This window comes from Halichoeres trimaculatus, unplaced genomic scaffold, assembly GCF_033239565.1.
Source record: "Halichoeres trimaculatus isolate MK-OKI-2021-1 unplaced genomic scaffold, fHalTri1.1 fHalTri1_scaffold_11, whole genome shotgun sequence".
In the NCBI taxonomy this organism is placed as follows: Eukaryota; Metazoa; Chordata; class Actinopteri; order Labriformes; family Labridae; genus Halichoeres; species Halichoeres trimaculatus.
This window is the reverse complement of record NW_027437189.1, coordinates 7372754-7398363: the sequence shown is the minus strand read 5'-3', so window position 1 is coordinate 7398363 and position 25610 is coordinate 7372754. Positions and strand designations below refer to the sequence as shown.

At 37.6% G+C, this 25610-nt stretch overlaps 1 protein-coding gene across 2 annotated transcripts in view; it reads right to left on the bottom strand.

Moving 5' to 3' along the window:
- The window catches only part of ccn5 (cellular communication network factor 5), a 50191-nt gene that overhangs the window by 5014 nt on the left and 19567 nt on the right, over nt 1-25610 (bottom strand). The window contains exons 2-3 of one of the 2 annotated variants that reach the window (XM_074682384.1): nt 4814-5024; nt 292-508 (exon numbers count right to left, since the gene is read on the bottom strand). In XM_074682384.1, coding sequence (XP_074538485.1) covers nt 292-508; nt 4814-4876 — 280 coding nt within the window. In that variant the 5' untranslated portion in view covers nt 4877-5024. The remainder of the gene's footprint in view (nt 1-291; nt 509-4813; nt 5025-25610) is intronic. The other variant, XM_074682385.1, reaches the window with a different exon arrangement.

Genomic DNA, 25610 nt, shown 5'->3' with positions numbered 1-25610 from the left:
GAAAGAGGTGAGGACACAGGAGCTGCTGTCCCTGCCAATGTTATGTAGCTCATGGAAAAGCAGGCCTCTCCTCTGACTGAGTCTATTTTTCATCCATGATTGTTGTCTCTGCAGTCTATCATGCTCAAAGGAGCGCCATTAGAGGAAATGTGTCAACAACAGTCCTGGAAATAGCTGATGAAATGTTTTGGAGCTCTCAGGCTGTCCTGCTCTGCTGAAACTACTTGAATCGTCTGTTTAATTCCGGCTGTTTTTCTGTTGCACCCACAGACATGAGTGGAGATCACTTACTGACACACTCTCCAGCCTCTCCAGGGAGGCTGAGGCTGAAGTCACACTGCAGTCCTTTTTGGCTGTCGCAGGGGAACTTGTCAGTGCAGGGTTCACCTCGCTGCCGAGCGCACACCTGGCAGCACCGGCAGCCGTCCAGCACCAAGGGGACTCCTGGGGGGCACTGGGGGGCAGGTCCAGGGCAACTGCAGGGTTTGTCACAGGGCTGGCACATTACCTGCAAGGCACATAGAAACAGATGCTAGGATGGTTACCACATTAAATGAACTGTTTTCACCAGAGTGGGTATAATTTTGCAAGACATTAGGCAGGCACAGTGAGCTCTTATATTTAGAGGCTCGTTTCAGAATTTTATAACTAAATTTAATTTCATAGTTAAAGCTTCTTAAAAAATGTAAGTTTGATCTATTTTATTTTTCTGATCCTGTGATCTCATATTCAGCATATTTACAGTATGTAAGCCGTTCTCTTCCTCCCTTGTCCTTATAAGACGTATAAATGTAGAGAATCATTCTTGCCTTTCTTGATTAAAAAAGAGCCAAAAACTGAAAAAATAAGTTCCATAAAATCAAATCTAGTCATGCATTGGTGACAGTTTACACATATAGCTAATCATAAGTCAAAATTTCATAACACTGATGAATTCACATCAAATTAAACTGCTCCCCCTGGTGACTGGCTTCAGTATAGGTCAAAAACTCTGTCTCCCCAGCCAATCTAGATGAGCTGTGGTCAAACTTTAAAAAACTGATACACCTCGTAGAAATGTTTCTCACGTCTGATTGTTGTGGTGATTTAAAGATAACATTTGGCTGCCTTGTGTTCAAGTCCTCTTTTTTCTGAAAAGTTTCGTTTTCATGAGTTATAAGAGGTTAAAAATGCCGTCGTTTAACGATGATTGGCAGCTGCCATTCTTGTGTATTTTTTTTCAGGGACTGTACAATAGGTCGGGAGGTAGAGTCAAGAGGTGATTAGACTCTCGAAAAAAAAAACAACAACATTATTTTTGTCACCTGGCTCCACTCAGATTCTCCCACAATCCCTCACAGTCTACTGCTTGGACTCTGGCTGCACAACTGCTGCCAATAGTGGCACCTCTGACAGAGGGTATTTTGGCTTCAAAACCTTACAATGGTAAACGGCGAAGCCACGCTGTCCACTCTATATACAGTCTATGGTTGATACTATGGCAAAAACATTTGTACTTGTAGCATCAAAACAAGGTGGACATTTTTAACAGTGCTCTTAACTAATTTAGAGGGGATGTGGCTCGGAGATGGTCAGTTTATCTCAATCTTAGAACTTAAACCCCAATACATGCTCCCACTGCCAGTGTCCTCAGAAGGGCTTGGATAAATGGGGAAAGGTTGTGTCAAATTCACATGCAGAACACAAATTGAAAAGAGCGATCTCCTTTTGCAACCTCAAAAAAAGAGTAACAAGAAAAAAAGAGGAATATACTCTTTACTAATTTTACCCAAAATGTAATTTAATGAAATAAATGTTATAACTGGGCGCAAAATGTAACAACTTGTTACATTTTGGGCTCAGTTATAACATTTTGGGTTTTGTTACATTTTTTTTAAATTACATTTTGGGTTGTTGTTACAAAAAGTCTCTAACAGGACAAAGAAAAAGATTTCTGGTTGATGATAAACATTCACAAGAAAGAATTATAAGGATGCTTGACCATGAAATTCAAAAAAACAAATGGGGTTGTTTGATAGACACCAAGTTAAAGGAAATAGGCGCAAAATTTCAACAAAACAAAACAAAACAGAGTACGGACTTTGCACAGTTTCAGGACCAGTGGATTAGAAAGAAATGTCAATAGATTTAAAAGTATCCCATCCCAATCAGGTGGTCTGGTTGTTTCTAGCATCAAAGTACCAATGGAAATAGGTAAAAACAAAAGTTTCATCTGTACCATAAAATTGGTGGAACCATAAATTAAATTTAAAATCAGCACACAATCCAACTGATAAAGATTATATCATGTTAACACCTGTGTTTATAAAGTGAGCTGGTGGCTAGAAATAAGAATCTGAATTTTAATGTGTATAAGCACCTGCTTACTTTGCATTACCCTTAAGTGGCATTCAACCATTTACTAGCTACTGTACATTAGCTAAGAAGCCAACTTCACATTTTTCCGAACTTTGATCTTCCTATTACACAAACTCCATCCTCCCTTTCTCCTGTTACACAGCTAACAGTAACATGAGCAGGCACATAGCTGAATGTTAGAGCTAACTGTTGTTAAACAGAAGATGCTGGAGTATTATGCAAGATTTTCCTCCTGACTTTCACTCTCCCATGTCTCTCAGCTGCAGATTAAGCACTAAGCAGAGATGTGATCATGAATTCTTGGATAAACCTAAATTAGTTTCCCACCTTGACCCTGACATCAACGAAAATAGACAAATTACATGAAATTTCCTGGTAATAGTTTTGATTTTTGGACCTCGTCGACTCCTCATTTTAAGTTCTCCATGTCGTTATTTTCACATGAGAAGGAGAGAAAATATTATTGGTATCTTCAGATACTCCACGCCAAACTCCAACACCAAAGTCCGGCCAAACCACTGTTTCCAATTACATGAATGTGGTGGGGCCAAAACACAGACCAGATCTGGACGAGCCCTGAGTGAGTGCAGCAGTGGATTCCTGTTGTTACTTAATGATACTGTGCAGAGAAGAAGTCCAGAGTTTGTTTCTCACACTAACATAACCAGCGAAAATAAACTACTCATCTATTCCTTCAGTATGTTAAAAACAGGAGTCATTACAGTTCATGAACATAGAATAATCAACAGATAAATCCATCCATATGAAGAAAATCTCTTCTTTTCTTTGTCTAATGTGATGACAAACCAAAATAAATCATGGTTTCTAACTTGCAGCAGAACAAGATAATCCCATTGAGTCATCGACATCAACGGGTTATTAATGAATCCAATTATTAACAAATATTAGGAAACTACAGGGGACACACTTTTTGCTGCAAAGCTTCATTTTTTGGGCCACATTGCATCAATAATTCACAGTCTGTCAGAGTGAGTTATGTCCATTCAGAATAATAACTATCACACTGCAAAAAACTGAAATCTTATCCAGTGATTTTGTCTTACTTTCCGTAAAAAATGTCTTTATGGGTTTAATATGAGCCACATATACCCAACAAGTCCATAAAAATGTCTTGTTATAAGTTATTTAAAGACAAAAATTAGGTCTGAGTTGCTTGAAACATGTTTAAAAAATCTGCCAATGGAAAGTAGTTTTAAGCAAATTTTTCTTCATCCATTGGCAGATTTTTTTTACTTGTTACAAGCAAATTCAGACCTCATTCTGTCTCTAAATAACTTGAAACAAGACATTTGTTGAATGTGGCTCATACCAAGTGTAATAAGACATTTTTATCTTAAAATGAGACAAAACAATTGATAAGATTCCAGTTTTTTGAAGTGCATTTATCATTTTCACACTGCAAAAACTAATATGAGCCACATTTTACTCATCAGTCCAGAAGATTTTCTTGTTTCAAGTTATTTAAAGACAAAAATGAGGTCTGAATTGCTTGTAACAAGTACAAAAAAATCTGCTGATGAAACAAGAAAAAATGCTGGAAAATTATGTTATAAGTAGAATAATGTCTTAAAACAAGTAACTTTTCTCTTGTTCCATTGGCAGATTTTTTTTATTGTTACAAGCAACTCAGACCTCATTTCATTTCATTAAATAACATGAAACAAGACATTTTTTCTGGACTGATCAAGTGAATGTGGCTAACAATAGGTCTAAATAGACATTTTCTACTGAAAATAAGTGAAATACACTTGATAAGGTTTCAGTTTTTTGAAGTGCACTAATCATCTTCACACTGCAAAAACTGAAATCTCATCAAGCATTTTTGTCTTTTTTAAGTAAAAATTGTCTCATTATACTTGATATGAGCCACATTTAACTGATCCGTCCAGAAAAAAATGTTGTTTAAAGTTATTTAAAGACAAAAATGAGGGCTGGATTGTTTGCAAAAAGTAAAAATCTGCCAATAAAACAAGAAAAAAATTGTTAGAAAACTATGTTAAATGAGAAGGGTTAGCAATTCAGACCTCATTTTTGACATTAAATAACTCGAAACGACATTTTTGGACTAATCAGGTGAATGTGGCTCATATTAAGTCTAAAATGACATTTTCTGCTGAAAATAAAACAAAAACACTTGATAAGATTTCAGTATTTTGCTGTGCACTTTAAATTCAGGATTGATATGAGGACATTCCTCAGATTTTCTATTTAATATTGAATATTTATGAAGATACTGGTACACTGAGTCTTTACCTACATGTTTTTTTAAATCATCAAAATTGTTGTTATATGAAGTAAGCTAATAAAAAATCATAAATACTAATGTAATAATCAAATAAATTTATATACATGTAATAAACATGTAATAAACATGTAATAAACATGTAATAATCTAACCCAGAACACAACACTGTTAGCAGGTTTAAATCCTCACCTGTGCAGCCACACACAGCAGTACAGCCAGAGCTCTCACACAGTGTCTCAGCAGACGGTCCATGAGGGCTGGTGTTGTTTCTGATGGAGCTCAGTGCTTCTCTCAAACCTGTGACGGTGCGGTGCGACCGGTGCAGCTGTTTGCTCACTGCTCATTCTTGCTCCCTCTGACATTTATAAAGTCCTGACTCTGATGTCACAGGCTGACTGCCCTGTAAACAGGCGCAGGACTAGCATCAGAAATGTTTCACATTCCTCCTCCCTGCTGCCCATTTCCACTTCCAGACACACACACTCACACACACCTCCACCCCCGTGTCTTTCCGCTCTTTTTCCTCCTCCCTCTCTTTCCAGTCTTGTGGCGCTCTAAGTTTACACAGCTTACCACGAGCTGTGCGGAGAAAAACAGTTCTGGAAGTCAAACACCTCCTCGGCTTTTGTGGGGAAGATTCAGGTTTAAGTCGATGTGGTTTTTATCTTGCTGGTGTTTTTACAGGCTCTCTGTGTGGTAACTTAAAGTAGCTAATCCTTTAAAAGGACGAACATAGATCAGATAGTGCCACAATGTTTCCTCATGGGGCTGAAAATACTTTCTGAAACCATAATGTGTGACTTTAACCAGATCTGAAAGAGAATGAATCCTTCTCTTCCTCGTGGTTTCCATGAAGTGAAGACAACATGTCTGAGGCTGGCATGAACTTGAATCAATGTGATCTTTTCTGTTGTGGGACACCGAGACTCAAATTGGAGCCCAAGGCAAACAGAAACAAACGACCCTTCAACTCAAAAGTGACACTGATCTTGAGGGCAGGGACCTTAAACCCACAATTTCTCTCATTGCCATAAGCAGAGACTGCACTCTATTCAAGAGCATCTTTGTTATGAATAAAGGATCATTTCACCGGCCTAGAAAATATGAGGAATGTGAAACATCTTTGGGGATAAGACCATTCAAAGTAATCATGAGACCCACTCCATGGAGTCTGGGCTCTGGTGGTGATGGAGAAAGGATGCAGGGTGATCCAGAGCTGGATTCTGATGACGTAGATTTCAAATGGTAGGGTTGGAGTACGGTTGAAATGCTGGATCTGGCATGGTCAAATGAAAGATGAGTAGATTTGATTATTGGTTGATGGAGCAAGAGTTAAATCTGGTTGGTTGAGTCCTATAAGACTTAACACTGACAATTAGTTGCTCGCCAGGAAGACAGTTACAGGAACCAATGTGAATAAATGCTGGTTAAAAATGAATGAAGGTCTGAAAGAGAACAAACTGTCTCCCTGCTTGAGCTAATGTTTGTCTTATTTGTTGCAACAGTCTGATTTTATGGAAGAAGGAGGGGAAAAAGCCAAAGTCTCTTTCCTGATGAGTTTCTAACAGTCTGTCCCTGGTTTTAAGTCTTCTCTACAACAGACCAATGTTCATGTTGTTGATCCAATGTGTTGGAAATAACAGCATTAAAAATAATGCTGTTACTAACACTAGGCATGGGTACCTTTCACATTTGAAATGATGTGGTACCAATGCCCAGTACCTGGCAATTGGTACCGGTACTTAACGGTACCAATTTTCAGTACTTTTTTTGTGTGTATGTGGTAAAAATGATCAACCTGTTTAGTAATAAAATCTAATTTTTTAAAATTTAACATATTCATTCTTCAATATATAACCTTGCAATGCTGTGTTCATGTCCAGCATGGAAAATCACCTACTCTTCCACTCCCTCACAGTCACAAGGATGTGTTTAGGTACCTAAACATGGTACCTTTCGATTTTATGTGAATTGGTACTCGATTCTTTTGACAGAATTTGGTTGGTACCCATAAAATGTACCTAATTCAGTACCCATCCCTAACTAACACTGTCATTAATTTCCAGTAACAGGTAATCTAATTGATTACTTTTTCAAATGGTATGACACTGTTACCATTACAAACAGTGAAATGTGGCACGTCATTTTATGCTGATATCTGACAGCGGTCATCCAACAGGAGCTGAAAACAAAATTTTATTTTTATTTTTTCATGATTTTCCTTAATTGGAGAGGAGGGAGGAGGGGTGTCAGACCAGAGATATGAGTAATTACGGTTGGCTAAAGGCAGAGTACAGTTACACTGTCAGTAACGGCAACCAAGTTCTTGTTGGAGGGTGTTGTTACAAACCTCAAAGCGTCGCAAACAGCCACACAAGATAACTAGATGCAACAATGGCGAGTTTGGAGCGGTCTTTCAAGTGTTTTCAGGATGGAAATACAGACACTACTTCAGCATCATTGATGTGAAAGGCAAGAACATACATGTGAAGTGTAGATTACTTCCCAAGATAAAACCAGCTCAAAAATACAAATCCTTTTACAGATTTGAAGATTTTTCCAAAAAAAGTAATCCGTAAGTAATCAAAAAGCAATATATACTTTCTCTGGTAACTAATTACATTTTTACATACGAAGGAGTAATTTTAGGGATGCACTGATATGAAAATTTTGGCCCATACCAATATCTGATATTAATATTGCTGTTATGGCCCATAACCAATATTTACCAAAACCAATATTGTTAAAAATATATATATATATATATATCTGAGATGATGTATCCAGGTAGTTCAGAGAGAAAGAGCGGCACAATCGTGAGAAAAGCTGACCTTGGAGAGGATCAAAGGATGGAGTGCCAGAGATGAACACAATCAAAAAAGTATGTTTGTCTGTTTTTTGGATCAAAAACAGGAAGAGAAGCATAAAAGAAGAGAGTCCACTCTTCTTAGGTAGTTTTGGTTTTTACATAGTCATAGAAAACAATATTATTTGGGTCTTGAAAGATGGTTCTAGATGCTCTGAAAATGGTCAGCAGCTAATGAGTAAATATCAGCCCAACATCAGCCAATACTGATATTGATACCGATATGCTGTGCATCCCTAAGTAACTCAGTTATTAATTCAAATACTTTTATGGGAAAGAAAGGAATAGCTATAAGTAATTATTTTACTGAAGTAATTTCCCTAATACTGTTGATCCACGATTAAGGAAGCTGCTACCTTCAGTTGATAAGGCTTACCATCAGTGGTATTTCTAACAGGAGAGTCTTAACAAAAAGTATGTGATGACAGTTCATCTTGACAATGACTAAAATCATTCTCTGCCAAGTCAGATGAAAACCAAGTAAAACAAAAGGCCAAAGTTATTTAACAGCAAATATCAGCCTCATAAACGAGAGATTTGATGAAATCTTTGCTCGCACTCCAATGAAGAGAAACGACTAGCATCTAACAGTGAGGTTACACTCCGCAAATAACCAATAACTGCAACCCTAACCTGTCCTTTTCAAGCAAGTACCATGGCAGAGTCTTCCAACCTGTAAAATTCATAATGGCTGTACTTCCCTGATCTGCTTGGTTGCTAGCTTCCTATGTAGCTATAAAGAGCATTCTAGGGTAATAAAAACACACCTATTACTACTTCCATGTTATTTAACGCTACTGAAAACATACTTATCAATATTAAATTGTAATTTTTCTGCCAATAGTAATATTAATCTTACAACTAGGTCTTAATGGTGTGATATTCCTAAATATTTCATGGTAATTTATCAACCACTTGTCAAGACACGTAACCAAAACCTAAAAATGTCAACATCACCGTGGGGCCAGAGGAATTCCACCAATCCATCAAACAGATGTTCAGAGATTTTACTGAATGGATGGATGTCTTGAACTTGGTTTATTGGGGACAATGATGGTTGAGAGAGTTTTAGTGAAAATCAATCCAGTGGTTGTTGAGATATTTAAGGCTCCAGATCAGAGTCTGATAGAAGAAGCTACAGCTGCACTGATGTCAATGTGTGCCAGCAGGTCAAATTTTCTACCTACAGCATGTTTCAAAGATGTCATCATTGCTTCAACACGCCAGAATCTAAACACCAATGCATAAAGACAGCACTCACTGAGACAGAAAGTAAGCCATTCACGCTAAAACAAGTTCCATCCAAAGTAACACTAGATGCCTCAACTTCAGCTTTTCTCACAGATCTGGGTGGGCAGCAAAGACACCCAGTGAGGAGATATAAATACACTGAAACAGACAGAAAGATAGAAAAGTGGAAAGTATGTGGTGCTCAGGCCTCGGCAGGTGGGCTCCAGGTGGTCAGCCAGCTTACATGCACTGCGAGGCCTCAAATTCAGCTTTCTCTTACAACTATGCTTTCCTGGCTGGCTGCTGCTCGATGTGTTTTCCATGCTCTCCAAGAATGACACAGGCTGGAAGGATTGCTCTGCAGCAGGCAAACGCTCCACTATAACATCTGCTGGATTGGAAACAGATTCCTTACTATTCCTACAGCAGCTCTTACTCTTTTTACAGAAAATGAGATCACCGGAAATGTCCATAGACTAATAATTTACTCGAACAGGTCTGTCTGTGCTAAGAGCTCTAAATGTGGGATGGTTGACTGGAAACATTTGATTTATGTTTCAGTTTAGCTCCTTCTTAACACATCCAGCTAAACCATTTATAAGAATGAGGTGTCTGTGATTTAAAATGACATGATATAATAGGATACAATACACTACACTATATTGTATACACTAAGACACAACATGATACAATTCAGTTTAATAAGATACAATATGTTACTTCATGTTAAAATACTTAAACATTGTGACACAAAGTAATAGGACACAATACATCCCACTATGTTCCATTTAGACATGTTAAGATGCCACATGCTGCTATGGGATACAATGCATTACCCTATGTTAAGTTATGTTGGGCTAAGTTACATTAGCCCAAAACTATACATGGCGATACCATACCTGACAATGCTTTACATTCAATTCCATCATGTTGTGATGGGATACAATACTTTATTACGCTAAGTTGTGTTTATTTACGCTAAATTTCGCAAAGTCATGCTTAGTAACACTAAGTTACGCCAAATTGTGGTACCTAGCGATGCCATACCGTACCATGAATTGCGTAACATGAAGTTTCTCTGAGTTACACTTAGCTGTGCTATGTTCAGTAAAGCTATGTTATATTATGCTAAGCTATGTGAAGCTGCCAACTTGTGTTACAAAGTGACACGTTGCGATACCATACTTTACCATGCTTTGTGTAACATAAAAATATGTTATGCACAGTAACACCCAAGTTATGCTAGTTTATACTTAGTTGCACTAAGTTATGCAAATTAATGTTGAGCTATGCTAAGTAACATAAACTCAAGTTACAGAACCATACATTGGGGAAACGATATGATACAATACTATGCATTACAATGCATTACCTGACATTATGAAAAAATATATAACAGTAGGACATGGTTTGGCTATGAAAGGATATGATACAATACAATATGATTACAATACTGATTGAATACTGAATATGATGAAATACATATGATAATATGATGACTACATGATTAGATATAATGCAATTCTAGGGGGTGCGATATGTTTGGATTCTGAAGATATGCTACAAAGATGTGCAATGGGATGTGACTATGTATTCTATATTTTTCCTTGGGGAGGGGACAGTAATTAACCTGACACGCCAGATGGACAGTTTCATATATCTGCCATGGAAATATTTCACTAGTCCATCTGGGTAGCAGCTCTTTGGATTTGTTTTCAGAGGCAGGACCTTCAAAAAAATCAGCATCTGGTGATTGGACGACCGTTCTGATTGACACAGTCACCGCAGACCAATCCACACCAAGCCACGGTATGACGTAGCTCAGCGCCACTGCTGAGAAACAATAGACGAACAACTACAGGAACACGAGAAACAGCTGTGATAATGGCATTAGACGACTGGTACTGTTTTTGTAAAATTAACTTAAGAATCAAAGAAACGCTAACAAGTACAAAAGTCTTCTAACGTCACATCTGCTCACCACTCCCGCCTCTCTTCCCTGATTGGGCCAGTTAGAATTTAGCCGAGTGAATTTGTTGGTCAATGGATCCTGGTAAGATAGATCTGCAGGATTTCAGAAACTGATGCAGGTAGGTCCATCTACTCTGCAAGGTTAGACAGTAACACCACATACCTTGAACTTCCTTTCTCTGTCACTGTGCACAGTCGACCCTTGTTGTAGAAAGAAGTCTAATTGAAGTATATAGGAGACTTTCATTACCACTTCTTGTATAGCTTCAGTCTTTAGTGCTTGTTTCAGTTGTTTTACTGAGCAAAATACATTTTGGGGGCACATTTTAGTTCATTTTAGATCAAATTAACATTAAAGCAGCGAACACTTAAAGGTGTGGTGTGCCAGTTCTAGTAGAACTTTCAAATTCTTTTGTTCAAGGCTTTATCTTAACTCTCTAGAGACCCATCTTTTGTATCGTCTGCAATTTTTAATTCACCTTGCTATTTTGGATAAGTAAGACCTAATGGGTATAAAAACTAAACTTGGTCATTGTACAGGAAGTTTGATTATTTGTGTTATGAGTTCTTTATTAGTTGTTTGTTGGTAGTGTTGTTGTACTTGCATATGTTGGGTTTTTCCACTTAAATGGGTGTTGTGTTGTAATTTTACCAAAAGATGATGTGGGCAGTGTCCCAAAATGTGGCTACTAGGTCAAAGTTTTTAAAAATGAAGTATCATGGGTCTGAGAGGCAGAAATATAATGTAAAAATGTGTGGATGCTGGATGTTAAGAGGTTAAAATTGAGCACATTATTGAATTATGCCTTCAATCTTTTAGTATCTACTTTTGATATAAAGGCCTGTTGTTCGCTTGACAAGAATTGCGTGCCGATTAATACAGTAGCATTGCTGAAGACCAAGCTAGCTTTAGCATTAGCTGATGACCTTTTGGTTCACTCTTACTTCTAGACAGAGTTCCTTTCAGCTCCAGGAAACATGAGGTAAATGAAGCAGATTTCCAAAAATGTTAAGAGCAAGGTTACAAAATGATAGACCTGAAAAAGTGATGTCAGGGTGGCTTCATGAACAGTCAAGTATCTTCTAGGAAGGTTTTAGCCAAGTCATAACATCAACAGCTGAGACAGTATCACTCAGTCAGAAACCATTCAGTGTCTGCCAAATCAAACCAGGAGAAGCAGAGAGCCTTTAAAGATTTTTTCCAGAGCAAACAGATGTTCGGGAGCTCTCAGACAGTGAGGTATCACTCTCACTTCCAGCTTAGTCAATAAAGACCTCGGTCCTTTACAATGACGCTCATTCAGTTGGGATGAATTTGGTTTTAAAATGTGATGGTATGAAGGAAAAAAGCAACAGATTCCTTCTTGAGTCACAAATTCAATAACAGCAAGGCAAAGTAATGAAAATATTATTTGTCCTGTAAATGCTAGAGAAGAATTTGGTGATTAAAGTGGTGAAAGAAAATAAAACCTCTCCACCAAATCTGTCACTGTGGAGCAGAAATGTCTAACACATGATTAGAAAAGGTTTCCAACAGTCTGAAAATATCTCAGTGTTGATTCAGGCAGTAGAACAGATACTTAGAGTTTACTAAAACCTCCAAGTTCTTTTGTTTATAACTGATTTTTTTTTTTGTTTTACCATGAAGTCATACAGTAGTATACAATACCAGCAACAGCTCAATGAATGTTCTGTTATGTCACAAGAGGAATCCATCTTTGGTGGCCATGATCACTGCCATGTTATTTTCTGATTCATCATAACAAGACCCTGACTGTATTTCTCCAGAACAACCATTGTATTAGTGTTTGTGGTTTCAGGAGCATTACTCAACATTCGACTGGACTGTAATGGATTTTGTTTTCAGCATTTTCCCTCATGGGATGATGGCATGTTAGAAAAGGAAATAGCTTTTGAAACACCATCCTCTGGTGAATGAAATAAAACTTGAGGGCTTGAGTTTGGCATGTTGGCTGCCCTGATCGTGATTTTCTGGAGAATTCAGAGATTTAGGTGGTGAGAGAAAAGAAAATTACTCCACCAAACCTGTCACTGTGGAGCAAAAATGTCAAACACATGTTTGGAAAAGTGTTCAACAATCCAAAATACCTCAGGCTTTAGTAAGAATACTTTTCTTCAGTTGTTCAGGGCTTATGAAACATAGTTTTTGTCCTTGTTATTTCCATTTCTAAATACCATGAAGTCAGATTCATGATTACTGGGCAGACTTTTCGTCAGAGCTATCGTAAAGTTGAAATTTTAGTGACATGACTCAACTATTGAGTGGATTGCCATGGAATTTGTTCTGGGCATCAAATTCTCTCTCAGGAGAAGAACTAAACATTACCACTGAATGCCATCGACTTGTTCCTGAACTACAAATTCAGCCCATAGATAATACCATCATGAAGTTTGGAGACTGAAGTAAGCAGAACAACAGGTTTCATTGAGCCAGTAAAGTTGTTGTGTTTGATGAAATTGGTAAGCAAACAGTCAGAATTTGTAACATACATCACACTTAGCTTTTATATCAATCAAAATTTTATTTTTCCTTGGCTGTTAACACATTTTGGTATTTAAACACTGGGGTCTATGGGGAGTAATCCATTTTTGGGGCAGGTCTCAAGTGGCCGACAGAGGTACTGCAGTTTTTGGACTTTTAATGCTGGCATAATGCACCTTAACACTTATACTTAGACTAGGACTCTGCAGCATGACTTTTGACAGGAACCAAAAAATGTGAAGACATTACCTAAATTCTTGAGTTTTTGCACTGGCTTCCTGTTAATTTTAGATTTAATTTCAGATTTTTTTTAAGGGTTAAATGGACTCCCTCCTTCAAACTATCCAGAACATTACCTGTCTCTCCTCTTTCAAACCCCAGCTTAAAACTCATTTGTTTTGACTAGCCTTTTCTGGTTGAACTCGCCATCCTCACTTCAGCTATTTGTTGTTCTGATTGTCCTCTTTTTATACTTGTTATGTAAGGTGACCTTGAGTGTCATGAAAGGCGCCACAAATAAAACGTATTATTATTATTAGGGATGCACCAATATGAAAATATTGCTGCTATGGGCAATAACCGATATTTACGGATATCAATATTGGTAAAAATAAAATACGTCTATTTAAATATGTCTGAGTAGTTCAGAGAGAAAGAGCGGCACAATCATGAGAAAAGACGACCATGGAGAGGACCAAAGGGTGGAGCGCCCGAGATGAACATGATCAAAAATGTACGTTTTGTCTGTTTTTTGGTTCAAAAACAATAAGAGAGACATACAAGAAGAGAGTCCACTCTTCTTTGATAGTTTTGATGTTTACATAGTCATAGAAAACAATATTATTTGGGTCTTGAAAGATCATTCAAGATGCTCTGAAGATGGCCGGCAGCTAATGAGTATCATTGCATCTTGGACATCATCTAAATACACCAGCACATGCCCTGAGGTCAGAGGGCCAGTTCCAGCTCACGGTGCCTCAGATGAGAGTTAAAACAAGGGTGTTTTCTGTGAACACTCTGCCCCACTACATCAAAACACTGTGGAGTGTTAAAGTCTGGTCTCAAGGTACGTTTTTATTCTTTAGCTAGTTATGTGGTCCCCTGTCTTTTTTTTTTTTATTTCCATTTAATTATATTGTTTTTGCCATTTTAGCACTGCTTTGGCTACTATTTTCTTAGGTATATTTTCTTGGTGTTATTGGTTTTTGGTTTTATAACTGTTTTGTTGCTAATTGATGTTTTGTGCAGCACTTTGGAAACTTTCAGTTTATAAAATGAGCTGTACAAATAAAGTGGATTGGATTGGCTTGTAATTTCCCGGGCTTTATTCCTAGGAAAATCATCTGCAGGTGCAGTTAAAATGGCCAGTCAACCAAAGATACAGAAGTTACCCCCAGTAACTTCAACAAATCTCATTTAATGCTCAATGTTTAGGAGCATGTTCTTTTTGTTTGTAATTATTGTGGCTTAAACCAACAAAAGAAAACTACCGTTTAAATTGAACTGAACATCTGTGACCCCAGACACTGCTAGAGTTTGCCAGTTTGTGGTTTGGGTGGTACCAACTAGCAGTGGCTGATATGAGCATGACTCAAAATAAACAGTCTGTGGCTTTTAACAGCCACAAATAATCCTCAAATCTCTTCCCAGCACAACATTTAACATTTGAATAACATGCACAACAGCTCCAAGTGTATTTGGTAATGTGTGTCTGAGGTTTTGGCACTATGCGCTCCTGAAGGTTTTCCAGTCACTGGCAGGGTGGCTCTGCCAGATCCACAGGTACCTTTTTTTATAGAGAGGAGAGTAGATTAGCCGTGACTGAAGGAACGGTTAGGAATAGCAAACAGGATACAAGTGGTCCAGCTCTGCAGCCTTTTGAGTTTTGAGTCAGAGAGCACGTGTGAGCTGAAGCCTGCTCAAGATGTTGATGTAGTTAAACTGACTCATTATTCCAGTAAGGATTGTAGAGCGGTAATGTAATGACGGGCATCACTGGATGCTGCCACACCCTGCAGAGGTCACAGACAGGCTGTCCTTATCCAATCAAAACACAAGAAACGCTCAATCTGTTGGGATTTCAGTTTTTGTAATGTCTGCTTCTCTTCTGACTTTCTTTTGTTTATCTCTGACAAACCTCGGCTCCAACACTTCTCTCTAACAAGGACAAAAACTTTCTGTATTTTAAGAGTGGCTTTGTCAGAGCGTAATGACTTCTCCTTTTTCAGATGACCGCAAGATTTCCTCTGTTTGAACTTTTCCAGTAGTCAGAAAGATGCTTCAAACAGCTCTGCCACGAAATGTTTCATAAAGAGGAAAACGACGAAAGACTGAACCTTAAAAGAGACGGAAAATATGCATGCAAACATTTACATAACATAATGACCGGCAGCAGGATGGCTCTCGCTTCTCAGATGGCTGGGCGTTTCCTCTGAAATTGCTCTGGTGCAACTGCGGAGGAAATACTACAGGTACACAGCTGTTTAATGATGTAACACATGACTTCGATCGTGATGAGTGGTCTAAATTTATCAAAACAAAGAACTGAGACGTGATTTAATTCTATCCAGACTCCAGCCAGAGACTAAATACAGTAATTACCAAAATTCCTCTCAGGGAAAGTCTAAAAATGTGCTTCAACAGAATCAAAAACCACAAACCGGAAACTTCAGACAGCAAGGGAGAAAGGGTGCAGCTTGTGTGAGTCCTTTGTGCATATAACTGACATTTCTATGAAGGATGTGGTTGAATGTAAGCACCTAGAGCAGGAAACACACACACACACACATGCACAGACAGGGCTCATCCATGATGGATAATTCCATCCACAGCCAAAATGTTTTTCCTAAAATGACACCTTGAATTCCACTCATTCCAGCCCGATGTGTGAAAATCCCACAGAGCTGCCACGGAAACACCCAGCGCTGACGATTAGGACGTTGCCCGAGCCAAAAGGTCACCTCCTGACGTACTCAAGGTTGAGGTTAGTGCTGTGTCTACAGCCACAGAAGAAAAGCACAGCTCGTCCAGACGCTCGTTCACACGTACTTATCATGACAGCTGCACAGACGGATGTATCAGCAGAGGTAGAAACAACTGTCTGCTCCACATCGCATGTTGTATCAAAACCCCAAAGAATGCTGTTCTGATGACAAACTGTGCAGCTTCATGTCAGAGCTCCAGGAGTGGGGCTGAAAATCAGGAGTCTCACATGTACAAGATGAGACACTTTCATGAGCTTCTGCACAGAAATTCATGCTCCTCATTGAATGAATACTACAGATCATTTCTGTTCCCCCATCTCTTAGTTAAGTGCCACCATGGGGTTTGCATTTCTGTTTTTGATGGAAATACCTGAGCAGGTCCTAAAAGTAGTGTTAAAATGGTTTTTTTTTGGACATTCATGGTGCCCAGAGGATGAAACTACTTTAGACTGTCCATGAATGCAGGTGGTAAAGCTTATTCAGCAAGCAGGACAATAAAATGTTATGTCAGTGGTATAAAGGTTTGGAACAATATGCATGGTTACCAGATGATGAACCTGAGTAGCTTTACTCATCCTCTTGAGGCTGACATTGGAAAAAACTTCCATAGATTTGTTTACAATTTATAAATATTAAACAAATACCACATTTTTCTCCTACTTTCAAGCAGTTTGACATTTTAACATTGGGGTGTATGGAGAGTGACCAACTGTTGGGACCAGCCTCTGGCTGGCTATTAGAGGCATTGCAGTTTTGTGACTTTTTAACAACGTATCATAATGGAAGATTCCAGTAACCCCCTTTTCCAACTAAGTTAGGCATCTGCAGAGATAGGTCCCCACATTAATCTTATCTATCATCAACACCGAGTCAGTGTTTACATATAAAAGTGAGGATTTCCTGATTTTTGCCCCTGAGTCGGAGTCATTTGATTTTGAGTGTCTGCTGATACCGAGTCCCCATCCAATACTTCTATTCTAATACATCGTGCTCCCAGCTCAAAGCTCCCGCCATGTTCTGCTCTACTTTACGGGATTCAACCAATAGTGTCACTGTTGTGTTGTCATAACCCTTCGTTGTTTCTGTGTTGGGTTGAGACGGTCTGACTCTGAACCACCACACAACAGTAGGAAATACTAAAATTTTATTTTTTCCACATTGTTTTAAACTATTATAGATGTGATAAAATAATAATAATCATTTTAGATAGATAGATAGATAGATAGATAGATAGATAGATAGATAGATAGATAGATAGATAGATAGATAGATAGATAGATAGATAGGTAGATAGATAGATAGATAGATAGATAGATAGATAGATAGATAGATAGATAGATAGATAGATAGATAGATAGATTGATTGATAGATTGATTGATTGATTGATTGATGATAGATAGATAGATTGATGGATAGATAGATAGATAGATAGATAGGTAGATAGGTAGATAGATAGATAGATAGATAGATAGATAGATAGATAGATAGGTAGATAGGTAGATAGGTAGATAGATAGATAGATAGATAGATAGATAGATAGATAGATAGATAGATAGGTAGATAGATAGATAGATAGATAGATAGATAGATAGATAGATAGATAGATAGATAGATAGATAGACAGATAGATACATAGACACACACACACACACACACACACACACACACACACACACACACACACACACACACACAACTGGCATTGGTTGGGACATAATGTCCATTTCAATATTCCAATATTAAGCTAAATGTATCAAAGCCTATGGGGGTGCCGGCATAGCCTAGGGGTTTAGGTTGCACATCCACTTAAAGCCATAAAAAGCCCCCAAAACAATGGTCATTTTATATCAGTAGATGGATTGCTGTTTCATGTCTGACTGACTGGTTCCTGCAATCTTAGGAAATTTTGGCCACCTGTTGGTCAAGGTTCAACATCTTTGGAGAAATTTTATCTGTTGCCCCAAAGAGGTCATAGTTATCACTATATCAATCAAATATTACACAACACCTACCTGAATGGGTTAAAGCAAACATTTTAACTACCATTTATGGTTCCCTGATGATAGATCCAAACAGCTTTGGTTAACCTTAGACTTAAGAAATTTTTAAGAGATACCTCAGGGGATGAATCCACATCATTTTAGGCACCAGTTTTTCCTCTTATGCCGCTGATATAAGCCAAACTTTTTCTGGTGGAATACTTAGACTAAGATTAACTGTTGTATCCCAGATGTCCCAGGTTAACTATAGAATACTATACTATTAAACTATAGTGATAACAAATCAATAATCCCACATTAGGGCAGACTCAGTAGTCTTGAATACACAACGTTAACAAGGGTAAGATAATTTTTTATTTCTGTATTGAAATTTAAGATTCCCATTCAAATGATTTAAAGCCTTCAATAGTTTTCCTTCGTCTCATGTGAAACACCAACTATTATATAATCTCTTGAGCGTTTAAGACTCCAGGTTTATGCCTCCAGGGTGATAAATCTGTTTATTTGGTGTCAACATCAGGTTTGGTGCAATGATTCATCCATGACCAAATACCACAAACACTTTGTCATTCGGCTCCACTTCAGCTGTGTTTCATGTTGAAGCGAATGTTCCCATGCTCACGTGCTACACACATGACGCAAACTGCCTTACATCAGCATCTGAACATCATCATTGTGAAAATAACATCACGTTAAAAGCACCAAGTCATGTTTTTCTACCATTGATTTTCCCATAAAGTCCTCTTTCGTAATGAGCTATAAAAGAAATGTAACATTTCATCATCCTCTCGATTATGTCAGCTGTTTTTGTCCGACCTCGGGTTCAAGAGGTGTTTGTGGAGAGCTGCAACACACAGTAGAAATAGCATCCTGCATTTGTTGACACACCTAAACCAAAAACACATCCATTTCAAGCTCCAGTTACTAAAAATAAACAAGAACAAATAAATAAGAAACAAGGATTCAATTCATTCAAAGCAGCCGTCTCCTAGAAAAGGAGACAGTGTCAATATTTTTAGCTGAGATTGTGCTCTAACTTAAGGTAGAGGAGACATGTTCTGCAGACAGCTGGCGGCAGCTGACACGTAAGATGTTCAAAGCATGGCCCGGCTGGTGAACTCAATGTAAAAGTCATGACACATAAACATCAGTGTAAGTGGTGTATGAAGGGATTCTTCAGTCAGTGACATACTCTTAGAGGAATGTTTGAAAGACATCCGAGCTAATTCAGAGAGACCTCAGTTTACAGTTCAGTGATTAATCTACTCAATCTGCTTTCTGAGAAACAGCCTGATCATGATCCGAAACTGACCAAAGGTAAATTAGTGCGTCTGATTTCCAGAAATAACAAACAGCGTTCGCAGATCTCAGTAACCCTGAAAGTGAAAGTTCGACCAAAGCTTTGAGATAAACAGAGACCTTCGACACACCACAGGGCTCTTTAACGTAATTGCAGGTTTACTAGCTTAGAGTTGGCATTGAGTTAAAGCTGCGAACGTGGGAGGAGTGAGAATGAGCTGTTTCTTTCCCAAGGGTAACTGAAGAGAGCTTATACACATGTATTCTACTAACATTGAGTCTTATTCAGGTTGAAGTGAAAAGAGGAACCTGATGGGGGAGATAAAAACGAACCAAAGGATGGCTTTGTCGTCTGGTGTATTTCAGTAAATACAGGAAGGATCTATTTGTAAACACGAGTTTATTTCTGCATGCTACTGAAGGGGAAGTCAGTGAATGATAATGAAAGCTGTTGGCTTGATATAGGCTGCTGTGGTTCCACATTTCTGGGATTGTCCAACGCTTAAATTAGAAATAAATTAGAATACCTTGGTTTTTCTGTCTCTTCTCGATCATAATCACATTAAAGAAACAGATTCAGGTTCTTGGTTTGATATATGATCTTTTTTCCCAGGTCAAATTGAGGGGGAAAAAAGTAGTTACACTTGTCTGGAGCTCAGGGCTCATTTCTGCAGCTGAAAGGACCTCTAGTGGACAAATGTGTTACCTACAATCAAAAGAAGGTGCTTACCTTATTACAACATTAGTAAATTGTGAAACATGACCTGCTGATACTGTAAGTCTTTTACATTTTTTCTTTCACATACAAAAAGATACTTAACATGTAAAATAAAATATCATGTGCCAATTTGAGGTAATTAATGAGTGGCTGTGTGAAATTTAAAACACTGTTCTCTGCTTTGGTTTCATGGATCTACCTTTTTCAGCTGCTCTGATGTGACAGAGGTTCAAAAGACGCTGTGAGGCGATCAAAGGACAGACAGGAGCTGCTTTGATATGTTCAGAGATGAAAGGACACGTGGGACTGTAACGAGGGTCACACATGAAAGGATGGATGAATGGATGGATGGGGATGATACATAAAGCAGAAGATCTAAAGGAACATTACTCAAACTTCGTTCTGTTATACAGGTATAAACAAGAGAATTGAATATCCAATAGATTTTGGGAAATTTCTCTCAAAATAAACATTTTGTCTTTTTGGTCTTATTTTTTTTTCTATTTAAGTATAACTACTGCAATTATGCACTCATCTCATTCAGTGTTATATTTTTATTTTTATTTATATGTGTATATATTTTTTATTCTTCTCTGTACAAAGTTATTTAATATTATCATTATTATTATTATTATTATTATTATTATTATTATTATTATTATTATTATTTACTGCTTAAGCTTTATTTTTTCTATTTTTGTGATATTTAGTGTTTATTTACTTGTTTATTTAATTGTACAGAGAGAGTGTAGTTAAACCAGAGTCAAATTCCTAGTATTTTTTAGATACATTACAAATAAAGGCATTTCTGATTCTGATTCTATTCTGATTAAAAACTGTAGTTATTATTAATTAAGATAGTATATGCTCAGAATATAATTTTGAAGCTAATATTTTTCATTTCATAATAGTGATTATTTGTTAATATTAATTAATAAACATTTATATTATTTATTAATGTTTTTATTGCTATTAATGTTTTTATTGGGTTTTTTATTTTTTCCTTCTGTGCACTTTGAGATTTGGACACAAATGTAAATACCCAATACCGATACTGGTATTGGGTATTGGTGCCCCTCAAAGCTGGATATATATCGGTAAGTGCTCAATCCAATCGATCTAGCCGATCTAGACAACCAGCACTATGCCTTTTTTTTAACCAGCACTCTTGGCTACTAGTTCTAGTACATTACTGTTCTAGTACTATTGCTGTACATTCAGACGCTTTGTTTTGCTGGTAAACATTTAAGTTTGAATAAATATTAACTTCAGAAATTCCAATTAATCATTTTTGCCTTTGACCCAAAATATTAACAGTCTTGTCCCATAGTAGGGCATGCAGGTCATTATTTGACACTAGTATCAGATTGGTATCAGATCGGTATCGCAGACACTCAAAGCCCAGGCATCAGTATTAGTAGTAGAACTAGAAAAGTTGGATCAGTGCATCCCTACCAGCTGGCTGGTGTTTAAAAATAGATCTTGTGATGCTTGCATAGTTTTACACAGAATCCCTCACAGACTCAGGAAGTGCACACCTTAGGCTTTGATATTTGGAGTCTTCTCATGTTATTATTATTATTATTTTTTTGTTATTGAATGGCAAAAAAAGAACAGCTTCCAGATGCCCTACAAAGACCATTGGCATTTTTATCACATTACAACAAGCAGCAAGTAAACACACTTTAAAATACACGTTTGTAAGATGAGATGATAGTTAAATCAACTGTTCAGTTCTTATTGTCATTATTATTAAACAATTACTCATAATTCAAAAATCACAACTCAAACCTGATTAATATTGATCTTAAAATTGCAGTCCAAGAAAGCCATCTGTCTCCATTATGTTGTTTCCATCTCTGGGACTCAACCCTCAGTCTACATAAGCTTGTGCTTCACTGCCCCCTGCTGGATGAATAGTGAAGCAATGCATCCTGTAATCTGAACAGAAACCTCTGGCCTGATCTCAAACACTGACGCAGCAAAGTCTCCATTCAGAGCAGCTCAGAGTTCTTCTTCTGAGGTTAGCATTTTGTCCTTGACCACAGTCTCTGCCATCAAGTCCAGGTGTGACAGCTCTGACAGATTCAATCATCCTAAGTGCTTTGGGAGACGAAGGACCCATAGAGTATTCACTGATGGACACAAATGTCAGGTCATCTTCACTCTCTGACAGCTGTGACGAGTCTGAAGGGACGAAAGGTTGATCTGAGTGAAGGGCTCCCGCAACTGCAGTGACTCAGTGTAAGGCAGGTTTTGCAGGCCTGTGTGACACATTGGTCCATTTAGTTTTAAATGACAAGCTTCAGACTAAGGACATTTGACATTTTATCAAATTTTGAGCATTTATGAAAGCCTTTATATTAACAAGACACATTTTTGTCATGTCACTTCAGACAGGATCAGCATGCATCAGAGAGGGGCTTGGTTCTCTGTCATACAAAGTTCAGTTACATTCCTGTATGAAAAGTGCAAACATCAGTGAAACCAAAGCTCTGAGATAAGGCAACACATTCCTTCAAGACTCTTTCCTTACATAACGCTCCTTATCTTTAGAAAAACTAATGGCTGCCTTCACACTAATGATGGAATGATGGACTGGAGTGTGGTCAACAGAGAGGAGCAGCAGGAGAAAGACGGATAGTTTCCCAACAATAACATCATTTAGTATGATAAAAACCAGAGTGTCGCCCTGAAACCAGACTCTAAAGGTTCATAACTGATACAGATCTGAGAATCCAGTTCAGTGCTGTCCATGATCAGAAGGTCTGTCTTACTTTTGGACTGGATAACATCAACCTTATTCAAGACGCAGACTTTCAGAGATGACCAAATCCAGATCACCAGAGCCCTGAATGAGACTACACTTTACTTTCTGTGCCCACAGGGGGGCGCCAAATCCACATCAACTGTACAATCCTGACGGTTCCCTTGAGCTACATTTTTCCTTATTTTACAGCTATCAATCAAGTCACTTTTTAACTGCTCTCACCAAAGTAAAAAAGTGTTAAAGTGAACAAATGTTAACTTGTTTGACAGGTTTAAGAGTTCAGAGTTCAACCTCATGGGTCACAGTTTTAATACCTCATCCTTTTTAGATATTTGGGACACTCTTCTCAACATATCCTCATTTTTACCAAACATTTTTTTAAGTTAATAAAGAAAAGGAAACAGAAAAAATCGGGAAAAAAAGTTGTTGTTTTTTTTTCTGAACCCAAGCCAATAATTTAACATATTAAGAGTTGGAGCTCTAAATCTGGTTGTTTTTGTTGAGATGTTTGGTCACCTGATCTTTCCACTTTTGTTACTCTCAAACATCTTGATTTTCAGATTTGACTTTCACACAACAGTGTCTGAATAACTGACCCTGAACTCTGACCTTCTGTCACTAGCTGCAGCTAACAAAATTTCCAACATGACTAAAACCTGAAGAAAGAAAGAAAGAAAGAAAGAAAGAAAGAAAGAAAGAAAGAAAGAAAGAAAGAAAGAAAAAGATCAAGCTGTTTAAAGGAAGTCAAAATATAACTGCTTTTTGTAAAACCCACAATGAAATAAGAATGAGTCATGGGGGTTTTCACTGCTGGAAAAATTAGGCAATTGAACACATTGACTGTTCCGTCTTTGAGTAAAAAGCTGATACTTTGACAGTGGAAGCAGAAGTGTTTAAGAGATTCAGACAGACACGTGGTGCTGGTGCTGATGGGGTCAGTTTCAGGGGGGGTCACTTTGGGTTAAAGTTTTACATCAGCTGAAAAAAAGAGACGAACTGTAAAACAAGCTTGACACTTAAAGTGAAAACAACTCCTTGGATTCTTTTACCAGCGGTGATGAGATGTTGGTTTGCTTGTCAGGTTGTAGCTGTGAATGTGTGTGTGAATGGGTATCTTAGATCTGGGATAGGCTGGGGACATGTCCTGTGGATCTAACCTGTGTTTGTACCCTGCCTCTCCTCCAATGACTGCTGGGATAGACTCCAGCCCCGTGATCCTGAATGGGATAAGCAGTGAAGATAATGGACAGATGTTACCTAAGCAAGGCTGATACTAACAAGTCTTTACTCTGAGCATGTGTCTGATTGTTTTTCTTTGTCAATAAGTCATCAAACTCACATGTTTTCCCAAGTAATAATAAGGCTGACTTGACTAACAGGTGGGCACACTGTAGCTGTCTGCAGAGAGGTTAAAGGCCTGCCTCTTTACAGCATCCTAACTCTGATAAAGCTCGGTTGAGTTCAGAATTTCCAATATGGCTTCTGTCAACGACATGCTTCAAAACTCTGTATTAGGAACAAGTGGATGACATCATAGAGACTACACCTGTGCATTATTATGCCTGTGGTTTTGATTTGCAAATTTGTGGCAGTCCAGTTTGTCTACAATACAAATGCTACTCATATATAGCATCTCTTCCTGACTTCTTTAAAGGAAAAACCCGCATTTTTAAAAACTTTATTTAACAGAAATGACATCAGTCTAATTTGATCTTTTAAAAAATGTAAAAGTCTTCTTGATAAATCAACACACTACAGCAAGTACTCTTCATGTTTAGGTGCTCAGTTTTAGTTTTTCGACCAATGTGTTTTTTTTTCTTTATCTGGCATGGTTTGTTTGGTGTATGCTGTTTCTGATAAATGTTTGTTTTTTTTACTCCCAACTGTTACCTGGGTTTTCCATTATTTTAAATTCTACTAGCAATTATATGCACTTCTATTGTTTTTCTACAAAATAACTTTGTGACTTTTTTTTGCTGTTTATTTAATGAGATGAGAGGGGTAGGTCTCAAAGAGCTTAAGCTTCAACCTACACCCTTTCGGATTCTCTTGGAAATTCTGAAATTTCGAAACTAAATTTTGATCTCTGTGAATTGCTCCATGTTTTGCAAGAGAACCGAAATAAGTTTCTTTCATTCATTCATTTATTCATTCCATTTTTCTATGTGATATTATCAACATAAAGCACTTTGAGTTTACCCATAATGTTCTTTATGAATCAAATTGTTGTTGCTATTGTTTCCACAATATGTCGACAGTCATATCTCTAATATAAAAAGATTAAGTGGTTTATTAATGTGTTAACAGTTTCTTTCCTTGCATTTATCGCCTTCTTCAGGACTCATTTTAACAATACGATACAAATTTGAGCTTTTGTTTTGGTCAAATCTTCAATCTTTCAACTGAAAAACACAGTTAAAAATGGTCATTTGTACAAATTAATTTAGAAGCTCCAGGGTTTTGACTGGGCTGATCCTGATAACAAACTTCTTGGTTATCATTGTTTAATGTTATTTTCAGACACAACTATGCAGAAGATGCTTCTTCTCTTGAATCCCTCTATTAGCTTCGTTCACTAACACGGTTTAACATCATTAATTAGCTCCACGGTAAAGCTCCCATCACATGGGTCAAAGCCGCCGTT